The sequence below is a fragment of the Pelobates fuscus genome, chromosome 3 (assembly GCF_036172605.1).
Source record: "Pelobates fuscus isolate aPelFus1 chromosome 3, aPelFus1.pri, whole genome shotgun sequence".
NCBI classification, from domain to species: domain Eukaryota; kingdom Metazoa; phylum Chordata; class Amphibia; order Anura; family Pelobatidae; genus Pelobates; species Pelobates fuscus.
Window position 1 is genome coordinate 288,055,121 of NC_086319.1, and position 20,418 is coordinate 288,075,538.

At 40.0% G+C, this 20,418-nt stretch overlaps 1 protein-coding gene across 1 annotated transcript in view; it reads right to left on the reverse strand.

Moving 5' to 3' along the window:
* The window catches only part of LOC134601780 (disintegrin and metalloproteinase domain-containing protein 9-like), a 145,487-nt gene extending 126,424 nt beyond the window's left edge, over positions 1–19,063 (reverse strand). Inside the window, exons 1-3 of the mRNA XM_063446281.1 lie at positions 19,051–19,063; positions 16,962–17,023; positions 16,754–16,832 (exon numbers count right to left, since the gene is read on the reverse strand). Coding sequence (XP_063302351.1) covers positions 16,754–16,832; positions 16,962–17,011 — 129 coding nt within the window. The 5' untranslated portion in view covers positions 17,012–17,023; positions 19,051–19,063. The remainder of the gene's footprint in view (positions 1–16,753; positions 16,833–16,961; positions 17,024–19,050) is intronic.
* Positions 19,064–20,418: the final 1,355 nt, after the last annotated feature.

The window sequence follows — 20,418 nt, forward strand, 5'->3', positions numbered from 1 at the left end:
CGAGCGCCACACGACCCTAAATGTGTGATCTATCAGGGAGGCCCGGATTCGTTTGGCGAACAGCCTAGATAGCCGCTGTTCGCCGAACGAAGTACTTGTATGCTGGTAGCTTACGGCTGCCAGCATGCGAATTACCATAGCACAATACACACACAGCAAGTTATACATAGCACACAGTACAGCCTACAGACAACCTTCTCCGATTATAGTCCAGAAGTGGCTAGGTTTGCCACATTATGCAATGGCCAAGTCAATCACCTGACCTGAATCCGATTGAGCATGCATTTCATTTGATGAAGACAAAACTGAAAGGAAAATGCCCCAAGAACAAGCAGGAACTGAAGACAGTTGCAGTAGAGGCCTGGCAGAGCATCACCAGGGATGACATCAGGCTGTAATTGACTGCAAAGGATTTGATCTATGACTGTTAATCTGTCCCATTACTTTTGGTCCCTTAAAAAGTGTGAGGCACATATACAAACTGTTGTAATTCCTACACCGTTCACCTGATTTGGATGTAAATACCCTCAAATTAAAGCTGAAAGTCTGCAGTTAAAACACATCTTGTCTGTTTAATTTCAAACCCATTGTGTTGGTGTATAGAGCCAAAAAGATTAGAATTTTTCAATGTCCCAATATTTATGGACCTGACTGTATAACAAGGTTTTTGAAATGTGTCATTCCTGCACAGAACCCCATATTGTGTTCAGCTACATCTGCTGAGTATAACGATACCCCCACTGTATGCCTTTGGCACTTTTCTGTACAGCTACAGTGCCATACAAGAGACAAGGCTATTTCAGGTTCTATAGTTAGAATTTTCGTAGATGGATTTGACTGGCCTATGTCTCATTTTAGGGTATTCTAGCAGTGTGACTGTTCAAATAACCCCACAAAGGGCTTTCATTTGATAAAGCAGACACCCCAGGGTATCTTATATGGTGTACATTGTGCCTTAACATGTCACCATTTTTTCACCAATTTATGCCAATGTTTGTGGTGAGGGGGGGACAAAATGGCATTTTTACATATATGTTGCATTGAGTATTTCTTACACTTGATATGTACCACTGTCATAAAACTCCCCAAATTATGCTCAGTTACACCTTCCGAGTAAAACAATATGCCCAATGTATGACCTAGAAACTATTTTGTGAAGTTACAGTGCTGTAAAAGAGACGTGACAAGTTCAGAATTTTAAGTGTGAATTTTCATGGAGGGTTTTGATGCGTCCGTATCCCACTTTGGAGCGCTTGAGCAGGCTACATATTACAACTACACCATAAAGTCATACCATTTCTTAAAGAACACATCCCAGGGTATTCCAAAAGGCATATTTTGAACCTTAGCGTGGGATAATTTTTCCACTAGCTTGTACCAAGTGTAGTGGTAATAAGCATTTTTGCTGCCTTTTTGACACACAGTGAGTTTGCACAGTATATTTTGCAAATCGTATGTGTGTTACGGCTGTAGAATACTTCATATGTTGCTCAGTTATGTCGGCTGAGTACAGCAATACCCCGTATGTACCTTTGCCAGGTATATGTGGACATCGGAGGGGCACATTTGGGATACAGCCATTCCAGTTTTTTTTCTAACTGAAGTTTTACGCTGTGTCCATGTTCCATTTTGGAGTAGTTTAGATGGTTGGTTATTGAAACTTCCCCACAAACACATACTATTTATCAAAGAATACACCCTAGGGTAATTCAATTTTGAACCTTAGCATGGGATCATTTTTTTCCTCTAATATGTTCCAAGTGTAGTGGTAATGAGCATTTTTAAATGTATTTTTTTACTTTTTAAAACTAGTTTTTAAACATTTTTTTGCATATTAATTTTTTTAAACGTTCATAAACTTTCTTAAAACTATTTTTTACAGATTTAACATTTTTATAAGCTTTTTTTACTGTTAACCTCTAACTAGCAGTAAGCAACACTAACGGTAAATTCCCCAATTTCCCATAACAATCACCCACCCGAGCTAGCAAACTATATCATTTTAAAATATTTAAATTAATGAATTAAATAAATTGAACCCCTTAGGGGTTAAAAAAAAAAAAATAAGATCACAGAAAAATGTATACCCTGCCAATTGATCACTGTAGTAGGGAAGGGCTTAATTTTTTTTATTTAAAATGGGTAAAGGGGGGTGGGATTTTAATTAAACTTTATTATTATTTTTTTTTTTTTTACAGGGAAGCTGATCACTGCTGATCCGTCTCCCTGCACTTCACACTGAACCCGGAAGCGCAGGGAGGTGGATTGTGAGTCCCTGCAGCACAGCCTGACAGCCTTGAAGAGCTATCGGGTGCTCCCGGTCAGCCTCTAATACAGAGACAGACCGAAGCACCGTTAACCCCGCGATCTGGGGTTAATTTTAACGCATGACGGACGTGATCCATCACCCGGCGTTAAAGGTCTCCCCAGGATGACACACCCTGTCCGTCACTAGTCATAAAGGGGTTAATATATATATACACATACACACACATATTAAAATAATAAATAAGTAAAAATAAAAACAAATTAAATCTGTGTTATTTAGTTCTAACTGTATTTTGATACATACATACCTACATTTAAAAAAAAATGAAAAAAAGGAAACGGGGTGTGCATGGTACATTGTGTGACAAAGGTTTCTACATTGGAGAAACTTACCTTAAGCTGCATCTCAGAATAAACCTACACAGACACTCAATCAAGATCCACAAGGAAAAGAATTATGATGGGGATAATTCTCATTCCTGGGCTGCCATATGGCCTCAAAGGCAACATAACAAGTCTGGCAAATTTTAATGTGTAAAAACTGAAATGGGCAAGCTTTATATTTGACCCTCTAAATTTTCAAAACACTGCAAATATGAGAGTGTTTTAGAGCAGCAAAACATTTAATGCTGATGATAATGGTAAAAGGGCATTTTGTTTTGTTTTGTGAAGAATACAAAAAAAAAAAAAAAAAGGATGAATACTAACTTTGGCCAGGGATTGCTACTAAAAAAGGCTGGACATACCCTATTGTGAATAACCTGGGTTGTCTACTTTTGCAAATGATATGCCATGCTTCGGTGTTCCAATAGTAGAATCAATCACAGCAATCTACAGCTGCCTAAGATGCTAAGATCTGTGTTAATGGAGCTTTAACGAAAAACTCCAAAATCCACAATGGCACAAGGAAGGGTTGCCCACTATCCCCCCTGATTTTTACCTTAACGCTGGAGCTAATTTTAGAAGCAGAATGGCATGATGTGAATATTGCTGGATTCCCCTGGAAAAGGGTCAGGCACAAGGTCGCAGTATATGCGAATGACATGCGTTTTTTTTTTCTATAATGAATACTAGGATTACACTGCCGTGTCTGATGAGAGTTTGAGAGTTACGTAGACATATTTGGACTCAAGCTTACCTTGTCGAAATGCGAGGTTCTCAACAACAACACACCTGTCCCCTTCAGTTGATGCACCTCTGAGATTAAATATTTAGGATGCTGGGTGATGGTAGATCCACATGACTCATAATAAACAAATTTCATATCATTGCTTACTCAAATCCAACTTGATTTAAAAAAAGTGGACCTACCCACATTTGTCATGTCTTAGCCATATAGCCGTTACAAAGATGACTATATTGGCCAGATTGCTGTACCTTTATCAGACGGTACCGTTAGCTTTACCCACAACATTCTTTGCATCCTTATGGTTGTCTGTGATAAGCTATGTATGGAGAAGCGAGAGGCCGAGACTCAGACAGGAATTATGTCTACCAAGACATTGGGAGGGTGGGGGGCTTGCTCAGACCTTCCTTAAGTACCACCAGGCTACCGTACTCCAAAGAGTTCTAGAGTGGCACTCACACCCAGTGCAAAAACAGTGGATTGCTCTACACAAGGGACATTGGGAATCATCTTTAATTACTACTATGTGGAACACAAAAGATGCACCTCCTGATGGGAGCTGTTCCCTGTCCCTAGCTGTACAGACATTAAAAACTTTGTCTACCATCTGAAGGTCTTCTCATCTATCCCTGGTGCCGAGGCTGATGAAACTCCTGGGAGGTGGGCTACTGCTGAAGACGTTGTACTTATTCTGGGTGGAATGGAACACACCCAGATCTGGAATGTATTGAACAAGGAGTGCTTGATGAGTCTGACTGAGGTCGCTGAAGACTCAATGCCAACTCAACAGGCATACCGATACTCTCAATTACAACATTTCTACAATAAACTTCCCAATAGGGCTATGCACTGAAACTTCACTTGGTATGAGGAACTATGCAACAGAAAAATCAAATGATGCCAGGCAGTGTCACTGCTATACCAGCATCTACAAGAAGGAGGCATGGAAGGAAACATATCTTCAAAAAGCAATGTGAAGCCATCATGGGTAAAACATTTACAGAGGTCCCGTAGGAGAAGATCCTGATTTTGCATCATAAACCCTCAATCAGCTCCAGGAGGTAAACTATAAACTCTTTACACTGTGGTATAGGAGTCTAGATCTCCTCCACAGGGTTTTTTCAACAAAGCCAGCAACATGCTGGGAACACATATAATGTGATTGTACCACTATAGTACTGTTTTGGGACATGGTCAAGACTAAAATTACAGAAATACTGGGGGTGTTGCCACCTATTAATTTAGAACATGTTCTATTGCACTCCACATAATCCAATATAAAAAGTCTAAACTGTAACACCTCACCTATGTTACCAAATCCTTGGTGCCTGACCTGTGGAAACAAAACAGGGTTCCAACATAGGAACAATGGTCAGACAGGGTGGAAGAAATTCAATCCGCAGAAGCTTTGCAGGCATACTGGATAGGACACAGCGCAAAACATACGGAACTATGGCAGCCATTGGTAGAGAATGTGGCGAGGAGGGATGCAGGGTTTGGGATCGATCCGGTGAGGTAGATGTGGGGCCAGGGTAGAGGAGGGTGTTTCTCCATTTACGTAGTTTTGCTTCCTTTTACTTAATTTCCTAGTCAGTCACAGATAGTGGTTCACATAGATGCTTCCAAAGATCATATTCCTTGCAGCTCCACCTTACCACCAGTCTGCCGATTGAGGAGGGGTCAGAGATGAAGGTAAAGAATGGAGAAATGGAAGGAAAAAAAAAAAAAAAGGAGGGTAATAGCCACAAGTTTCACTTGTGGCTGGGGGTTGGTCACAGTCTGAGCCGGATTGTTGAGCCTACATTGTGAATTCCGGAACGGTGTCTTAAATATAAAAAAGGAAACCTTCCAGGGAGAAAGTGTCAGGTCACTCTGAAGTAAGGGGGGGAAACAGAAGGGTAAACCGTTTAGAAGAAAATCCCCTCTGTGCAAAAAGTAACCCAAATAAAACTTTACTTTTAATAAGCTATATATAAAATGTTTGGTAAAAGTGCTAGGTCTCAGTTAGTACCTAGTATTACGTAGTAGTGTTCTACGTAATACTAGGTAGCAGATAAAGTATTTCTACTTCCTCTGATAGGAGAAAAAAAAAATCCTCCAAATAGAGAGAATATAAGAAATAATTAAAAAATAAAAATAAAAAATATATCATTTGGAAAAAATAATAAAAGGAATAATAAGTGTATAAATATCCAATATTATCTCACTGAAATTCAGTGATAGTCGGATGATATTATGTACTGCTAAGTGTGAAACTAAGTGTGCTCCAAAGTTTTGTAACTGAAAGGATAGAAATTACAACTGTTGCATGTCCAATTAGCCAGGAGAGGAGAAACAAAAAGCAGATAAGGAGATAAAGTAGTAGAGTAAGGAGAAAAGCTCTGCAGTAGATTGAAATAGTAATGAGGATTTAAAAACAAAAATGTGTAAAACTAGCTTCCCTGCTCTGCTGAGCCTTCAAGGGCACCCCTTAAAAAATGCTGGTCACCCCCTCATCTCGGCTAAAAAAGTAGTTCTAATCAAAATAAGGTTGGTGTCAGAGCTTACTTGGGTAGGGAGTCCAGCTGGCAGAGATATATGCTCACCCTTACAAGAAAACACAGGCCGAGGTGGTCAGGTGAGAATTCACCTGGCCTGTGAGTCGGTGCACGGCGGCTGTGCAGGGTTAACTCCAAGTTGCGGTACAGGAAACAGATAAAACAGGATAATAGTTGTGGGAAACCAAAGGTCAGAGGATGCCAGAAGTCAGAATCAACAAAACAACAAGCCGGGTCAAGAGATACACTGGGGAACAGGAGACAGCAAACCAATAACCAGAGTCAAGGAACTGACACTGCCTTCTGGGAGAGGCAGTGTTTTATACCTGGCTAACGAGACTATCCACAACAGGTGTACGAGGAGTAATACCAATTCATGTCCAGCCCCCAGTGCTGGATACTAGACAGGGCAGGAATGAACTTCCAGGCTGAAAGCAAGAACCAAATGTGGTTCAGAGGCAGAGACACAGACCAGGAATGCACAAGGCCTCAGGTTCAAGTCCCCTGTTGCGCTCTTCCAGGGCGACCACGTCTTGCTGTCTTTATGTTGCGGTGATAACCGTGACAGTTGGTGAAATAACAGAAAAACAAAAAGAGGAAAAAAAAAAAAAAAAAAAGAGGAATGAAATAAATAAAGTATGGGTGGTATTGTCAAATAATAATATTAAAGCATGTCATCCCTTATCACTAAGCCAACTCCATACTAAGTAATGTCCCGCCATTTCACCGTTAAGGCTCTTCCAGAAGAACAGAATCTAGTGGGGCAGAGGTTTGAATAAGGTACCTATGTCCATGATTGGATATCCATTCTCCAATCAGTGAATGAATATGAAGATTTAGGTGGAGCTAAAAACAATATGTGGTTTGACCCCTTGAGTGTAATAACACTTTGTTGGTGAAGACAAAAGTCCTTGTTGAACGGTATTACAAAAAAAGGCCAGAGGCATTTTGCATATTGTATATATACATGCTGTCGAAGTGTCTGACAGATCGAAGATAAATAGTTGCAAGTGATTCATGTTAGCCGCAAACTTTGAGTATGGGGATCCATGGATGATTTGAGATCCATGGAGATAGACTGAAAGTGTGTACATAGCAGTAAATTAACTTTATGTAAAGCCAGTTAATTCTCTTCTACGGTAATAGATATCAATGAGCTACCCCTTCAGTGTAAACGGAGGGCAAGAATTCTTAACCTTTTAAACAAACAACCAAATTATTATTGTCTGTGGTTTGATTTTGATTAGACTTGAGGAGAATAATTAATAGCCTCTAATACTTTAAGTGTCCCAATGTAGCAAATAAAAAATACATCGGACAATATTATCTCCTATAGAGGATCTGGCCAGACAAAACCCCAAGTCTTATGTATTGACCCAGTGTCTATTACGAAATGGGGAGTAAAAAAACTAAAATAAAATAAACAATATTAGTGAAATAAATAAATTTTATGTCTACTATGAAGGATTTACCATACCATTCACTGTATAATAATAACGGTCTATTGATAGTACATTGTGTCTTAATATGGGACTGTTATGACTTTACGCAAATTACATCATACCCGCAGGGATGGTGCCTTCATTAGAGTCACCGCTTTAGCATCATCTAAGCGGGCTAATTCCCCCACGCATGTAGCAGGCAATACTCTAGACCTTATTTTCACTCATGAATGAACAGTCTCTAACATCTGCAACACTCCATTTCCTCTCTCAGATCATCATTTCCTATCATTTGCTCTCAATAACCCCCTCAGCCTAACCCTATAAACCTACAGCAGCTGTCAGCTGATATTGATTCCCAACTATTATCCATTCCTGCTTACTCATGTCCCTCACTGGCTATCTCGTCATATAACTCTACCCTCACCCCTGCCTTGAACGCTGCAGCCCCGCTCCAAACATGCACCTCGAGGAGAATACGGCCCCAACCGTGGCACATTAAATCAACACGCTACCTGCAAAGATGCTCCTGTTCTGCTGAACGCTGCTGGAGGAAATCTCACACCTAGTCAGACTTTCTACACATTGCGTTCATACAGCACAGCCCTTGCCAAACAGTCATACTTTTCTGCTCTTGTTCACTCATGCTCTCACAACCCCAGGCGTCTCTTTGATACATTTAACTCTCTTCTTTGCCTTGCTGCGGCAAACCCCCAAATTAACCTTACAGTCGATAGTTTTGCATGCTACTTTACTGACAAGATTGAACAGCTAAGGAAAGAATTCTCACCACCTTGGCCCTCACTTTCTCAACCTCACCTGGATCATGTCTCTCCAACCCTTCCGACCTTCTCCCAGGCTACTGAACATAAGGTGGCTGCGCTTATCCTTTCCTCTCGCCCCACCACTTGCCCGCTTGATCCTGTCCTGTCTCACCTTATCAGATCTCTCTCCACTTGTCTTGTGCCCTCCTTAACACACATCTTCAACTGCGCTCTTTCTTCTGGAACTGTTCCTGCTGTCCTTAAACATGCTACTGTAGTACCCATCTTAAAAAAACCATGTCTCGATCCATCCTCCCCTTCTATCGTCCTATATCCCAGCTCCCTTTTTCCTCAAAGCTTCTTGAAAGACTAGTCTTCACCCGTATGGCCTGCTTCCTCAACTCCAACTCTCTCCTTGACCCTCTTCCGTCCGGCTTCCGCCCTCTCCACTCTATTGAGACAGCCCTTATCAAAGTCACTAACGACATTATCACAGCTAAATCCAAAAGGTCACTACTCCATACTAATCCTTCTTGACCTCTTTGCTGCTTTTGACACTTTTGATCATGTTCTCCTTCTCCAAACTCTTCAATCACTCGGTCTCTGTGACTCTGTCCTCTTGTGGTTTTCCTCTTATCTCTCCCAACGCTCACTCAGTGTCTCCTTCTCTAATGATACCTCCACCATTCGTCCTGTCTCAGTTGGAGTCCCCTAAGGCTATGTCCTTGGTCCCCTTCTATTTTCTCTTTGCCACTCTTGGCAAACTTATTACCTCTTTTGGATTCCAATACCACCTGTACGCTGATGACACCCAGATATATCTCTCCTCCTCTGACCTCTCCTCTGATGTCCTGCAACGTGTCACCTCTTGCCTGTCTTCTATCTCTGATTGGATGTCCTCCCACTTTCTGGAACGGAATCTTTCCAAAACAGAACTTCTTGTCTTTCCTCTCCTAATATTAATCCTCCTCTCTCGCTCTCCCTTCAGATTGGTGGCACCCATATCAGCCCACCCTTACAAGCACGTTGTCTTGGTGTTACTCTTGATTCTGGCCTCACCTTTGAGTCTCACATTCGGTCTGTTGTCAAATCATGCCAATTCCACCTCAAAAACATTGCCCACATCCGCCCCTTTCTTACACAAGATGCTACTAAAGAGCTTGTCCATGCTCTAGTAATCTCTCGTATGGACTATTGTAACTCTCTCCTAATTGGTCTTCCCAATAGCGGTATTGCCCCGCTACAGTCTGTAATGAATGCTGCTGCGAGTATGATTTTCCTCTCTAGTCGGTCCTCTCACACCTCACCCCTCTGCCAGTCCTTACATTGGCTTCCTGTATACTATAGGAGTCAATTCAAAGTGCTAACCCATACCTATAAAGCACTGAATAATCTTAGCCCCTCTTATATCTCCTCACAGATCCATAGGTATGCCCCTTCTCGGTCTCTCTGCTCTGCCCATGACCTTCTTCTGTCCACTGCTCACACCCGTACGGCCAACTCTCGGTTGCAGGACTTCTCGCAGGTGGCTCCATTCCTATGGAATAGCCTGCCTGCAGCCATCAGACTCTCCCCTAGTCTTCAATCGTTTAAGAAGTGCCTTAAAATCCATTTCTTTAGGAAAGCCTATGGCCTCCCAGGCTAACCTCTACCTCACATACCTGTCTCTTGCTCTCTCCTAATGGGCTGCACTCTACTTTCTCCTCCAGCTCTGCTTCACTCCCACCTAATTTAACTGCTATTTCCTGTCCTAATGTGTTTTATACCCCACCTCCTATAGACTGTAAGTTCGTTTGAGCAGAATCTGTTGGCGCTATATAAATGGCAATAATTTTTTATTTTAGATTGTTTTTATTTAGATTTTGTGTTGATAACATTGGTCATTATAAATATGACCATGAAGCATCAAACTGGGATACAGAAAGAAAAAACAGGGGGAAAGTGGGAAATATGCATAACATTTAACACAGCCCATATACAATAGTAATAACATCTTACTGTATTGTTGTCCTTTTCTCCTTTTTCCCTTTCTTCTTAAATATAATGCACTCCCCGGAGGAAAAAAAAAAAAGGGAAAAGGGTCTATTTGACATTATTTAACATTAATGCATATTGATCTCTTATCTCCAACCACTGATGCCATCTTCGTTTATATAAGTCTTCTCTACCCTTTACTCGGCTTGTCATTTTTTCATAAAAGCTTAAAGAATCAAATCTACACAAGACCTCTGCTATTGTTGGTGTTTGGTTATGTTTCCATTTGTAGGCTATTGAAATCTTTGTTGCTTTTAAGCAATAGATAATCATAAATTTTTCTTTCCGGAGCTGTGTGGGGAATATATGAAGTAAAAAGCACTCTGGTCTAAATGGGATATTAACCTTCAGTGCTACCCTAAAAAATTTGTTGATCTCCTCCCATATGCAGTGAAAAGTTATAGATATACAGTGAGAAAAAAGTGTGTGGTAGCTCAACAGCTACAGACCACCTAAGTGGAAACCCCTTCTACCACTTATAAGAAATACAAATAATACATACAATAGGTGGAGCACACATCTGTAATTTCTAGGAAAAAAGACAAAGCATCATAGTATAGTCTGTTACAAATAAAATAAAGTAAACAGTAGCAGAGCAATATTACTCACAAGCCTAGAGCCAATATGACATATGGCTCTTATGTGCAGCGCAGTGGGACTCTTAATAGGATGTCCCCATCCTTCTTGGTGTTCCTCCTTCAAAGTTTGGAAGCAGTAGTGGAAAGATGGCACTGTTCCAGTGTGTTGATTCAAAAAGGAGATTTTATTATAAATGGAAAGAATTTTCCAAATTAAGGATATAAAATAAAAGATAAAACAATAAAATCCGTAATAGACAGTATTGTCCCAGTAAAAGTTCAGACTGTAGGCTGAATCTTCTCCAAAACGCGTTTCGCCCTATAGCCAGGGCTTCCTCAGTTGGTGTCAGTCGGTATTCATAGATACAAGCCTTTTGGCGCCTTTATATGTTGAAAAATGTTTCTTCTTCCGGGTTTTCTATGTGTGGAACGCATTCTGCGTTCCAGCGCCGGTTCCGTGTATGTCACTTCCGGTTCCTAGTCTCGTGGTGCGCCAATGACCTTCCCCCGTCTGTTTGTGCGCATCCTGTCCGGTTCGAGGCCCTGGCACACACTTGTGACGTCACTGGAACGCATAGTGTCAAGTCTATGCGTTCCACTGCGGATAAGTCAGTTTTTATATAATCCAAAGGTACTAAATACACATTTATCTGCATTGTACAATTAAAAATGACTGCATCTCCTCACAATAGTGTATATATTCTAAAAATATGGATGATACATATCATGTATAGAAGAAGGTGATAATCTTAAGAAGAATTCTAAAAAGAGGAGGAACAACATGGTTAATAAATGTTGAAAACAATCAAATGGTTAGTGTACACCCACATATAGTGTCTGTAGTTAAAGTGCCAAGACTTCTAGTGCTAAAATAATGGGTGAAAACTAAAATCATCCAGATACAAGCTAAGTGAATAATAAAAATAAATAAAAAGAGGAACTAAAACCCTAGCTTAAAAGTTAAATAAAATGACAGATCTCAAAGTCTGAATTAAGACCATGGGGAATTAAAGTGTTGAAATTAAAAATGAATTTCATCTCTTCAGAGCCTATTTTCTTGTTATAATCTCCTCCTCTCCAATCCTTTTTTACTATTTTTAATGGACAAAAGAAGAGGTGTTCTGGATTAAGGTTATGGTGAGTTTTAAAATGACTAGAAACACTGTGGGTTTCCAAACCTTTTTTAATGTTTCGAACATGTTCGGATATGCGGACATTTAAATTCCTAATAGTCCTGCCTATATACAATAAATTACAGGGACACTTTAATAAATAAACTACTCCTTTTGAGAAGCAAGTTAATTGATCTTTTAAAGTGAAATCGATCTTTGTTTGTTCATTAAGGTTTTTTATATGTCTTTTGGGATTTTTTGTTGTTCTGCATGCTAGGCATGTACCACACCCAAAGAAACCTTTGCTTTGATTTAGAAAATGTGACATATTTTTTGATAGGCCCTCGCTACTATGAACTAGAGATCTTTTTAAATTGGCAGCACCTCTATAGATAATTTTTGGTCTTTCTGGTAATACATTTTTAAAAATGGGATCTTTTTGTAGCATATACCAGTGTTTGTTGATGACTCTATTGATCTTTTTGTTATTCCCGTTAAAATTACATATGAAGTGGGCTTCGTTGTTGTTTAGATTTTTCTGATGTGGTTTATAAATTAGTAATTGTTCTCTAGGGGTCTCTTGAATTTCTTTCATAGCTTTAATTAATTTGGTCTCTTCATAGCCTTTTTCTAAAAATTGTTTCTTGATGATGTTCGCTTGAGAAATAAAATCCTGTTCGTTCGTACAATTCCGTCGAATTCGTAGGAACTGACCCTTTGGGGCATTCTCTAGCCAAGGTTTGTGATGACAGCTCTTTTTTTCTATATAGCCGTTAGCATCTACTGGCTTAAAAAAGTTTTTTGTTTTGATTCGCTGGTCTTCGATAAAAATGTGAAGATCTAAAAAATTAATACTTAACGAACTCTGTATAGTGGTAAGAACAATTCCCCATTCGTTCGACAAAAAGGTTAAAAACATATCTAAAAGATCGCATGAGCCATTCCAAATAAAAAAAATATCGTCTATGAATCGTCGATAGGACACCAAATTCGACACCCAGGGATGCTCTGAAGAAACGTGGATCTCCTCCCAATACGCCATAAACAAATTGGCATAACTGGGTGCGAATTTGGTGCCCATCGCTGTACCTCTAATCTGGAGATTAAAATGTACCTTGGAACCAAAAAAAATTGTTGGTTAAGATAAGGTGAATACCCTCTAATATAAAATCTCTTTGTTCGATATCAAAATCAGCTTCAGTTAAAAAATGTTTCACTGCTTCTAACCCTGCTTCATGCGGAATTATACTGTACAGTGACGTAACATCACTTGTCACCAGTAAGTGGTTATCTTCCCATTCGGTAGTACTTAAAAGTTGTAATATGTGCATAGTGTCTTTCAAGTACGCTGGATTTTTCACTACTATCGGTTGTAGTAGTAGGTCGATGTATTCAGAGACTCTACAAGAAATGGAGTCTATCCCGGATATGATTGGACGTCCTGGGGGATTTTTTTGGTCTTTGTGAACTTTGGGAAGATAATAAAACACTGGAATTTTTGGATGGGGGATTGAAAGGTATTCTCCGTCTTTTTTTGTTAATATCCCTTTATCTATACCTTTTTGTATATATTTCTCAAATAATTCTTTCACTTTACAAGTTGGATCCGATTTGAGTTTCTTGTAGGTTCTTTCATCGGAGAGAATTCTCTCAGATTCTTTTTGATATTGTGTTTTGGAAAGGACTACTATCCCCCCTCCCTTGTCGGCTGGTTTAATAACTAAGTCTTTATTATTTTGAATTTTTTTTAAAGTGTTTCGTTCTTTCACTGACATATTGTCTTGATATTTATTTAATTTTTTTATTTTATTTATTTCCGCCATAACTGCGGTTTCAAAAGCTCTCATTTCATTCGAAATCATGTTTTTAGGGAAGAATTTGGACCTTTCTTTTAATTCTGTGTGTATAAAATTAGATTCATTCTCCTGATCTTGTCTTATTTGTGTCCTATTTTCCTCATTGTAAAAAAACATTTTTAAACATAATTTTCTTAAAAATCTATTCACATCAATAAATAGCTCAAATTTGTTTAATTCCTGTGTCGGTGCAAATTTTAAACCTTTTTTTAGTACTTTTAATTCCTCTTTTGTTAAAATCTGATCTGTGAGGTTAAAAATCCCATCCGAGTTTACATCTTCCCCCTTTTTTCTTTGTTTCTTATCTCTTCCTCTTCTGTTTCGCAGTCTGTTGATCTCTGGCGTTTGCCTGGGGATTCCCATGATGGGGGTTTCTCTTGCCATTTGAGTCTCTCCTGGATTGGTCCCCTACAAAAAACCGAGGATGAAGATGCTTGTGATGTTTTTGGATCTTCTGGCATTCTTTCCTTAATTTGTGTGAGTCTTGTTGTATCGTTTTGATATCTAATTTCTTTCTCATTCCTTCTTTGCTCCCTAGTATGATCAGGTCTGGAACGAGGATTCTGATGGTGGTTTTCTGTGGTGCCTATATCCCTACGATTTTTAGTTCGTTCGGGAGAGTGCCTCTTCTTTCTTTCATCTTCTCTTACTTCTCTTTGTTTGTATAAGGGCATTCCCTTTGTTCTGTTTGGGCTGCCTTTGTGTGGGGATTTGCTATCGTATGTATTCAATCCCTGTTTCACTACATCACTATAACTTCTACTTTGATTGTTATGCCTGTTGTGGTGATGTCTATATGTGGCCTGGGGTGATTCTCTATTAGTGTGCATGTTTCTTCTTTATGTTGCTAACGGCTATATAACGGCTATATAGAAAAAAAGAGCTGTCATCACAAACCTTGGCTAGAGAATGCCCCAAAGGATCAGTTCCTACGAATTCGACGGAATTGTACGAACGAACAGGATTTTATTTCTCAAGCGAACATCATCAAGAAACAATTTTTAGAAGAAGGCTATGAAGAGACCAAATTAATTAAAGCTATTATAGAAATTCAAGAGACCCCTAGAGAACAATTACTAATTTATAAACCACATCAGAAAAATCTAAACAACAACGAAGCCCACTTCATATGTAATTTTAACGGGAATAACAAAAAGATCGGAACCGGCGGTGGAACGCAGAATGTGTTCCACACATAGAAAACCCGGAAGAAGAAACATTTTTCAACATATAAAGGCGCCAAAAGGCTTGTATCTATGAATACCGACTGACACCAACTGAGGAAGCCCTGGTAATAGGGCGAAACGCGTTTTGGAGAAGATTCAGCCTACAGTCTGAACTTTTACTGGGACAATACTGTCTATTACGGATTTTATTGTTTTATCTTTTATTTTATATCCTTAATTTGGAAAATTCTTTCCATTTATAATAAAATCTCCTTTTTGAATCAACACACTGGAACAGTGCCATCTTTCCACTACTGCCTTCCAAACTTTGAAGGAGGAACACCAAGAAGGATGGGGACATCCTATTAAGAGTCCCACTGTGCTGCACATAAGAGCCATATGTCATATTGGCTCTAGGCTTGTGAGTAATATTGCTCTGCTACTGTTTACTTTATTTTATTTGTAACAGACTATACTATGATGCTTTGTCTTTTTTTCCTAGAAATTACAGATGCGTGCTCCACCTATTGTATGTATTATTTGGATCTCCTCCCATAGTTTAATAATATTAGGGCACGACCAGAAAATATGTAGTAAAGACCCCTCATGTTTTAAACATCACCAATATAAGTTGCTCGTCCCTGGGAAAATATGTGCTAATTTAGCTGGCACCCAGTACCATCGCAAAATAATTTTGCAGTAAGCTTCCCAGTGATTAATACTACTGGAAACCCCTTTAGTTATCCTTAGTGCCTGAAACCAACTTGCTATCGGAAATGGTTCCTTCAAATCGCTTTCCCATTTTAGAGCATATTCCTGTTTCTTAGGTTCCCCTTGTGTTAAAAGAGTATTGTAACAAAAGGACAGAGCTTTAGTATTAGGCATTCTACCTGTGCATTTTAGAGCAAACGGTGTTAATCGCTGGATTTTTTTTAATTTTATTTGTTTGTAAAATGTTCCTAATTCGTAGGTATGTGAATATTTCCCTAGGTGGTAGAGAGTATTCTTTTATCAAATCGGGAAATGATATAATGCCTGAATCATTATATAGTGACCGTATACGGCATACCCCTAGCTGTATCCAGTAATCCAGCTGCAAGTCTGAAGTAAAAGCAGAGAGAGTCTGCAAGGATGCTACAAATAATAAGTCTTGTCCTAATGAGAGTTTAGAAATGGACTCTCTTCATATATGCAAAATAATTTTTGTAGGTGGGAACAAGTCTGGCAATGATAATAATAATCTATAGCAATGCTTTGATAAGCACATTAAAAATGTTTACCTCGGTTAAGCTAATTTCCCTATACCCAGTTTTGAAAACATCTAGTATGCCCCATTTTACCTGAATACCCCACAACGATTAACTTAATACCTCTAGTGGGGGAATCCTCGCAGTTTAAGATCATTAAGGTTAAACTTGATGTACTACTCGTCTTATCACTTCTTATTAATTATATTAAGTGTATGCATTTGTTTGTTACTTGTGCAATATGTTGTGATATCTCATTATGATAGTTTGGGCCCTGTGTGGCCAGATCGTACCAATGCAATAGACCTAACCATTGTTAGATATGTGAAACACTCAATACTTTCGTTTTCAATAAAAAAGAGTTGTCTGATAACATAACACACAAATAAAAAAAAATAAAAAAATAACAGTACACCATACTACTTACAACTTTTTTTTGCTATAGAAAACCGCATAATGAAAGCTCCTAATATTTTCTTAGTAGATTATGATAGGCTGCATCAAAGGTAATGTCAGGGTTAGAGGGTAAAATGTATAAACTTAGAGTATGGATGTCAGATTAAATTGTAATATTTAGAAAGTTACATCATGGTTTTTGTTTTTTTAGATAATGTTATATGTACCTGGACAAGACGATTAGAAGAGACCAAGTCCTTTGTTTTGCTGTAAAAAAATACTTTGAAGTCAGGGGACATGAGCTTCCTAAAAAGACAAACATGATACAAGATGATATAAAGGTGCTACTTTTAGAATCTGCTAGCGTTTCTGAATTTGTGAAATATGTTATTTCTGTTTTCTTACTACTCTAATATTATAATTACAGGTACTTACATATTCTGCTTTAGATGAAGAATGCACTGTTCATGGTCAAGCGTAATCATATATGACAGCTCCTGCACATTTATAGACACAAGCAAACACTTAATTGTCAAAAATCATGCACCATAGTAGAGATTTATCAAAGAAAAAAATGCTAATTTGGGTGCAAAGTTCTAAATGTTGAGAGACATTCTATTGTTTTTATATTCATTTTTTTTTTCTGTAAATCTTTATTTTTGATTTGCATAGCTACATCAAAGTTTACACCACAGACACTGAAAACTAGTATATTCATTGAGTAAAGCGTATATGAGATACAGCACATTTTTAGTTATAGGAAGATAAAAAGAACACAGCATTAGGCTTGAAGAGCAAAAGAAAGATAAACAAGCATGAAGAGTAAATTCAACTGCTTGAATATGAGAGAGATAAACTAGGGATCGACCGATTATCGTTTTTGCCTATATTATTGGGGGATATTCCGATTTTTTGTAACTATCGGTATCGGCTGATAATCACCGGTAATAATGATAATGAGGTGGGCCGGCACGTCCATAAGGTGGCACAAGCAGCCGCCTTAGGGTGCACCAGCCCAGGGGCGCTAGAATAGAGTGACAGACAGGAGGTGGGCACACAGCGCTCCCTCCTGCCAGGCACTCTGTGTAGCGTGGCCGAGAGGAGCAGTGCACACCGTGGTACAGGAACTTATGTTTCCTGTACCCGGCTGGACTGAAAGGAAGTGCTCACTGAGATAGCACTTCCTGTCCGTCCGGGTACAGGAAACATAAGTTCCTGTACTGCGGGAGACATGACAGGGGAGGAAGAAAAAGGAAAGAATACTATGGGACAGGGGGAGGGATGAGAAGGAAAAAAAACACTATGGGACGGGGGAGGGGGAAAAGGAAAGAACACTATGGGACGGTGGGGGAGAAGGAAAAAAACACTATGGGACAGGGGAGGGGGGGGGGAGAAGGAAAGGACACCACGGGGGGGTGGGGTGGGGGGGGGGGGAAGACGGAAAGAACACTATGGGACAGGGGAGGGGAAGTAATTAACAGAACACTATGGGACAGGGGAGGGGGGGGGGGAGGAAAGCACACTATAGGACAGGGGAGGGGGAAAAGGAAAGCACATTATAGGACAGGGGAGGGGGGGAGAAGAAAAGCACACTATGGGACAGGGGAGGGGAAGTAAAGAACAGAACACTATGGGACAGGGGTGGGTGGGGAGAAGGAAAGAACCTATAGAACAGGGAAGGGCAGGGGAAAAACACTATGGGACAGTGGAGGGGAGGAAAACACTATAGGACAGGGGAGGGTGGGAGAAGGAAAGAACACTATGAGACGGGGAGGCGGGAGGAAAGAGCCCTATGGGACAGAGGAGGGTGGAGAAGGAAAAAACACTATGGGACAGGGGAATGGGGGGGGGGGGGGGAGAGGAAAGAACACTGGCGCAGAAGGGGGAGAAAAGAACACTGTTGGAAGGGTGGAAAGAACACTAGAGGGGAGAGAGAGGAACATTAAGGGAGGGCACTAAGGTACAGGGGAAGGAAGGGGAAAGAAACACTGGGGTAGAGGGGGACCACTAAAAGAGAAGGGAGAGGAACCTTAATGTGAATGGGGGGGCACTTAGAGACAGGTAAGGGGGGGGAGGAGGGGGGGAAGGGGAGTACCTATCGCACATATTTACACACACACACACACTGCATCCACTACACAAACACTGCATCCACTATCCACACTGCATCCACTACCCCCACACACACACATTGCATCCACTACACAAACACTGCATTTACTAATAAAATACTCACTGTATCCAGACACAAACATTCTTGAAAACATAAAACAAATCTGACAGGCATGTATATTTTGTCCATTTACCACTTAATAAAAAAAAAAAGGTTTGCAATAAAAAAAAAAAAATTGAATAATCATGTTAATCAGTTAACTGTAGATTTGTGTAGAAATTATTTTTTTCAAAACGGTAAATGTACAGAATATCGGTAGACTATTGGCTATCGGCCTGAAAGTTCCCAGATTATCTGTATCGGCTCTAAAAGAAACCCCCCAAAAATGCTAATCAACAAACATGAACTTACTGTGATATTATTGACAGTTTTCTGATCCAACAGTACGGGAGTTACTGTCTCATATGAATGACCCCAGTCTATGTTTTTGAGATCTAAGATATAAAACAAAATCAAGCAATGTCAATTGATCAGTTTATGAATTATTCGCCATCATTTTCAGTTTACAAATTATTTAGAGGACCACAATTAAATCCAGTAAACTCTGTTTAGGTATTTTATAAAAATAGAGAATATGGGAAGGTGGGTCCTGATCATCATGGCAGTCGGATGCATTTTGTGAGTGCTCATCTGCAATCCGTGGCAATCTAACTTAATACCCTCTTAGGGCATTCCTATCCAGCTCTCTCTGGGACTTACCCACCTCCTGCTACCAGCAGAGTGCATAGGGTTGGGTCTGTGAAGTGCTGCTCCTTGCAGCACAGCCTTGGTGCAGAGCCCTCCTACAGTTCAGTCCCCCTCTGGACCAGGGTGGTCATCTCGGTCCCCACTGATCCAGCATACTTACCTTCCTCACTGCTTATCAACCGCTCCTTCTTATCCCTGGTGTGTGGAATCAGCCAAGATAGCGGATGCACCCTGGCAACGTGGGCAAGTCTTGATACTTACCCAGCATAGCTCAGCTGTAGGCTCTATCCTGAAGCTGGAGGAAATTTGTGCACGTTTCTGGGCAAAGTTGGAAGCAAAACTCACTGCAACTCCACGCCTGACTCCAGAGGATGATCAAAGGGATGAAGAGGTGCATAGCAACTCGGCAAGTGCCTGCTGCTAATTGTACTAGCCCACCTAGGCTGTGGGCTCAAGCAAATTGTACACTGAAGCATTGTCCACACAGGAGGAAGACCATCACCACCAAAGTCTCCTGCTATTCCCTTATTGGTGATATAGATTAATTTAAGCAAACAAATGTGTTTGAATGTCTATCTGTTCCTGTCCAAATCTGAGATGATTAAATTGCGTATACGCAGAAGTAAGTTCACACTGACACACGGAGTTCAGGTTAAAAGCACTTCGAGAAAATGTAATGGCATCTGGTAAAAAACAAGCTTGCAAGCCCTTATAAGAGCAAAATTACATCATCATTGAATATCAAGATAACAGTAAATAAACATCATTAATTGGATTAAGTGTTAAGTGGTAGGTTAAATGCCCTCCCATCTGTATTAGTAATTGGCTCAGGGATTTGAGTGGCTAGTGGGGCATCCTCCCATCATGGGATGTCGTAATTTCTGACAAGGATTCAGTCGCCATTGCTCTTTAGCACGAGACTCTCTCGATGGGAGGGGGAATCTGGCAGCTAGCCATTTTGAGTACTTGGCATGGTTCTAGCTTCAAGGTTAGTTTCAGTCTTTTTAGAGAATGGACATTTCATTAGTGCAG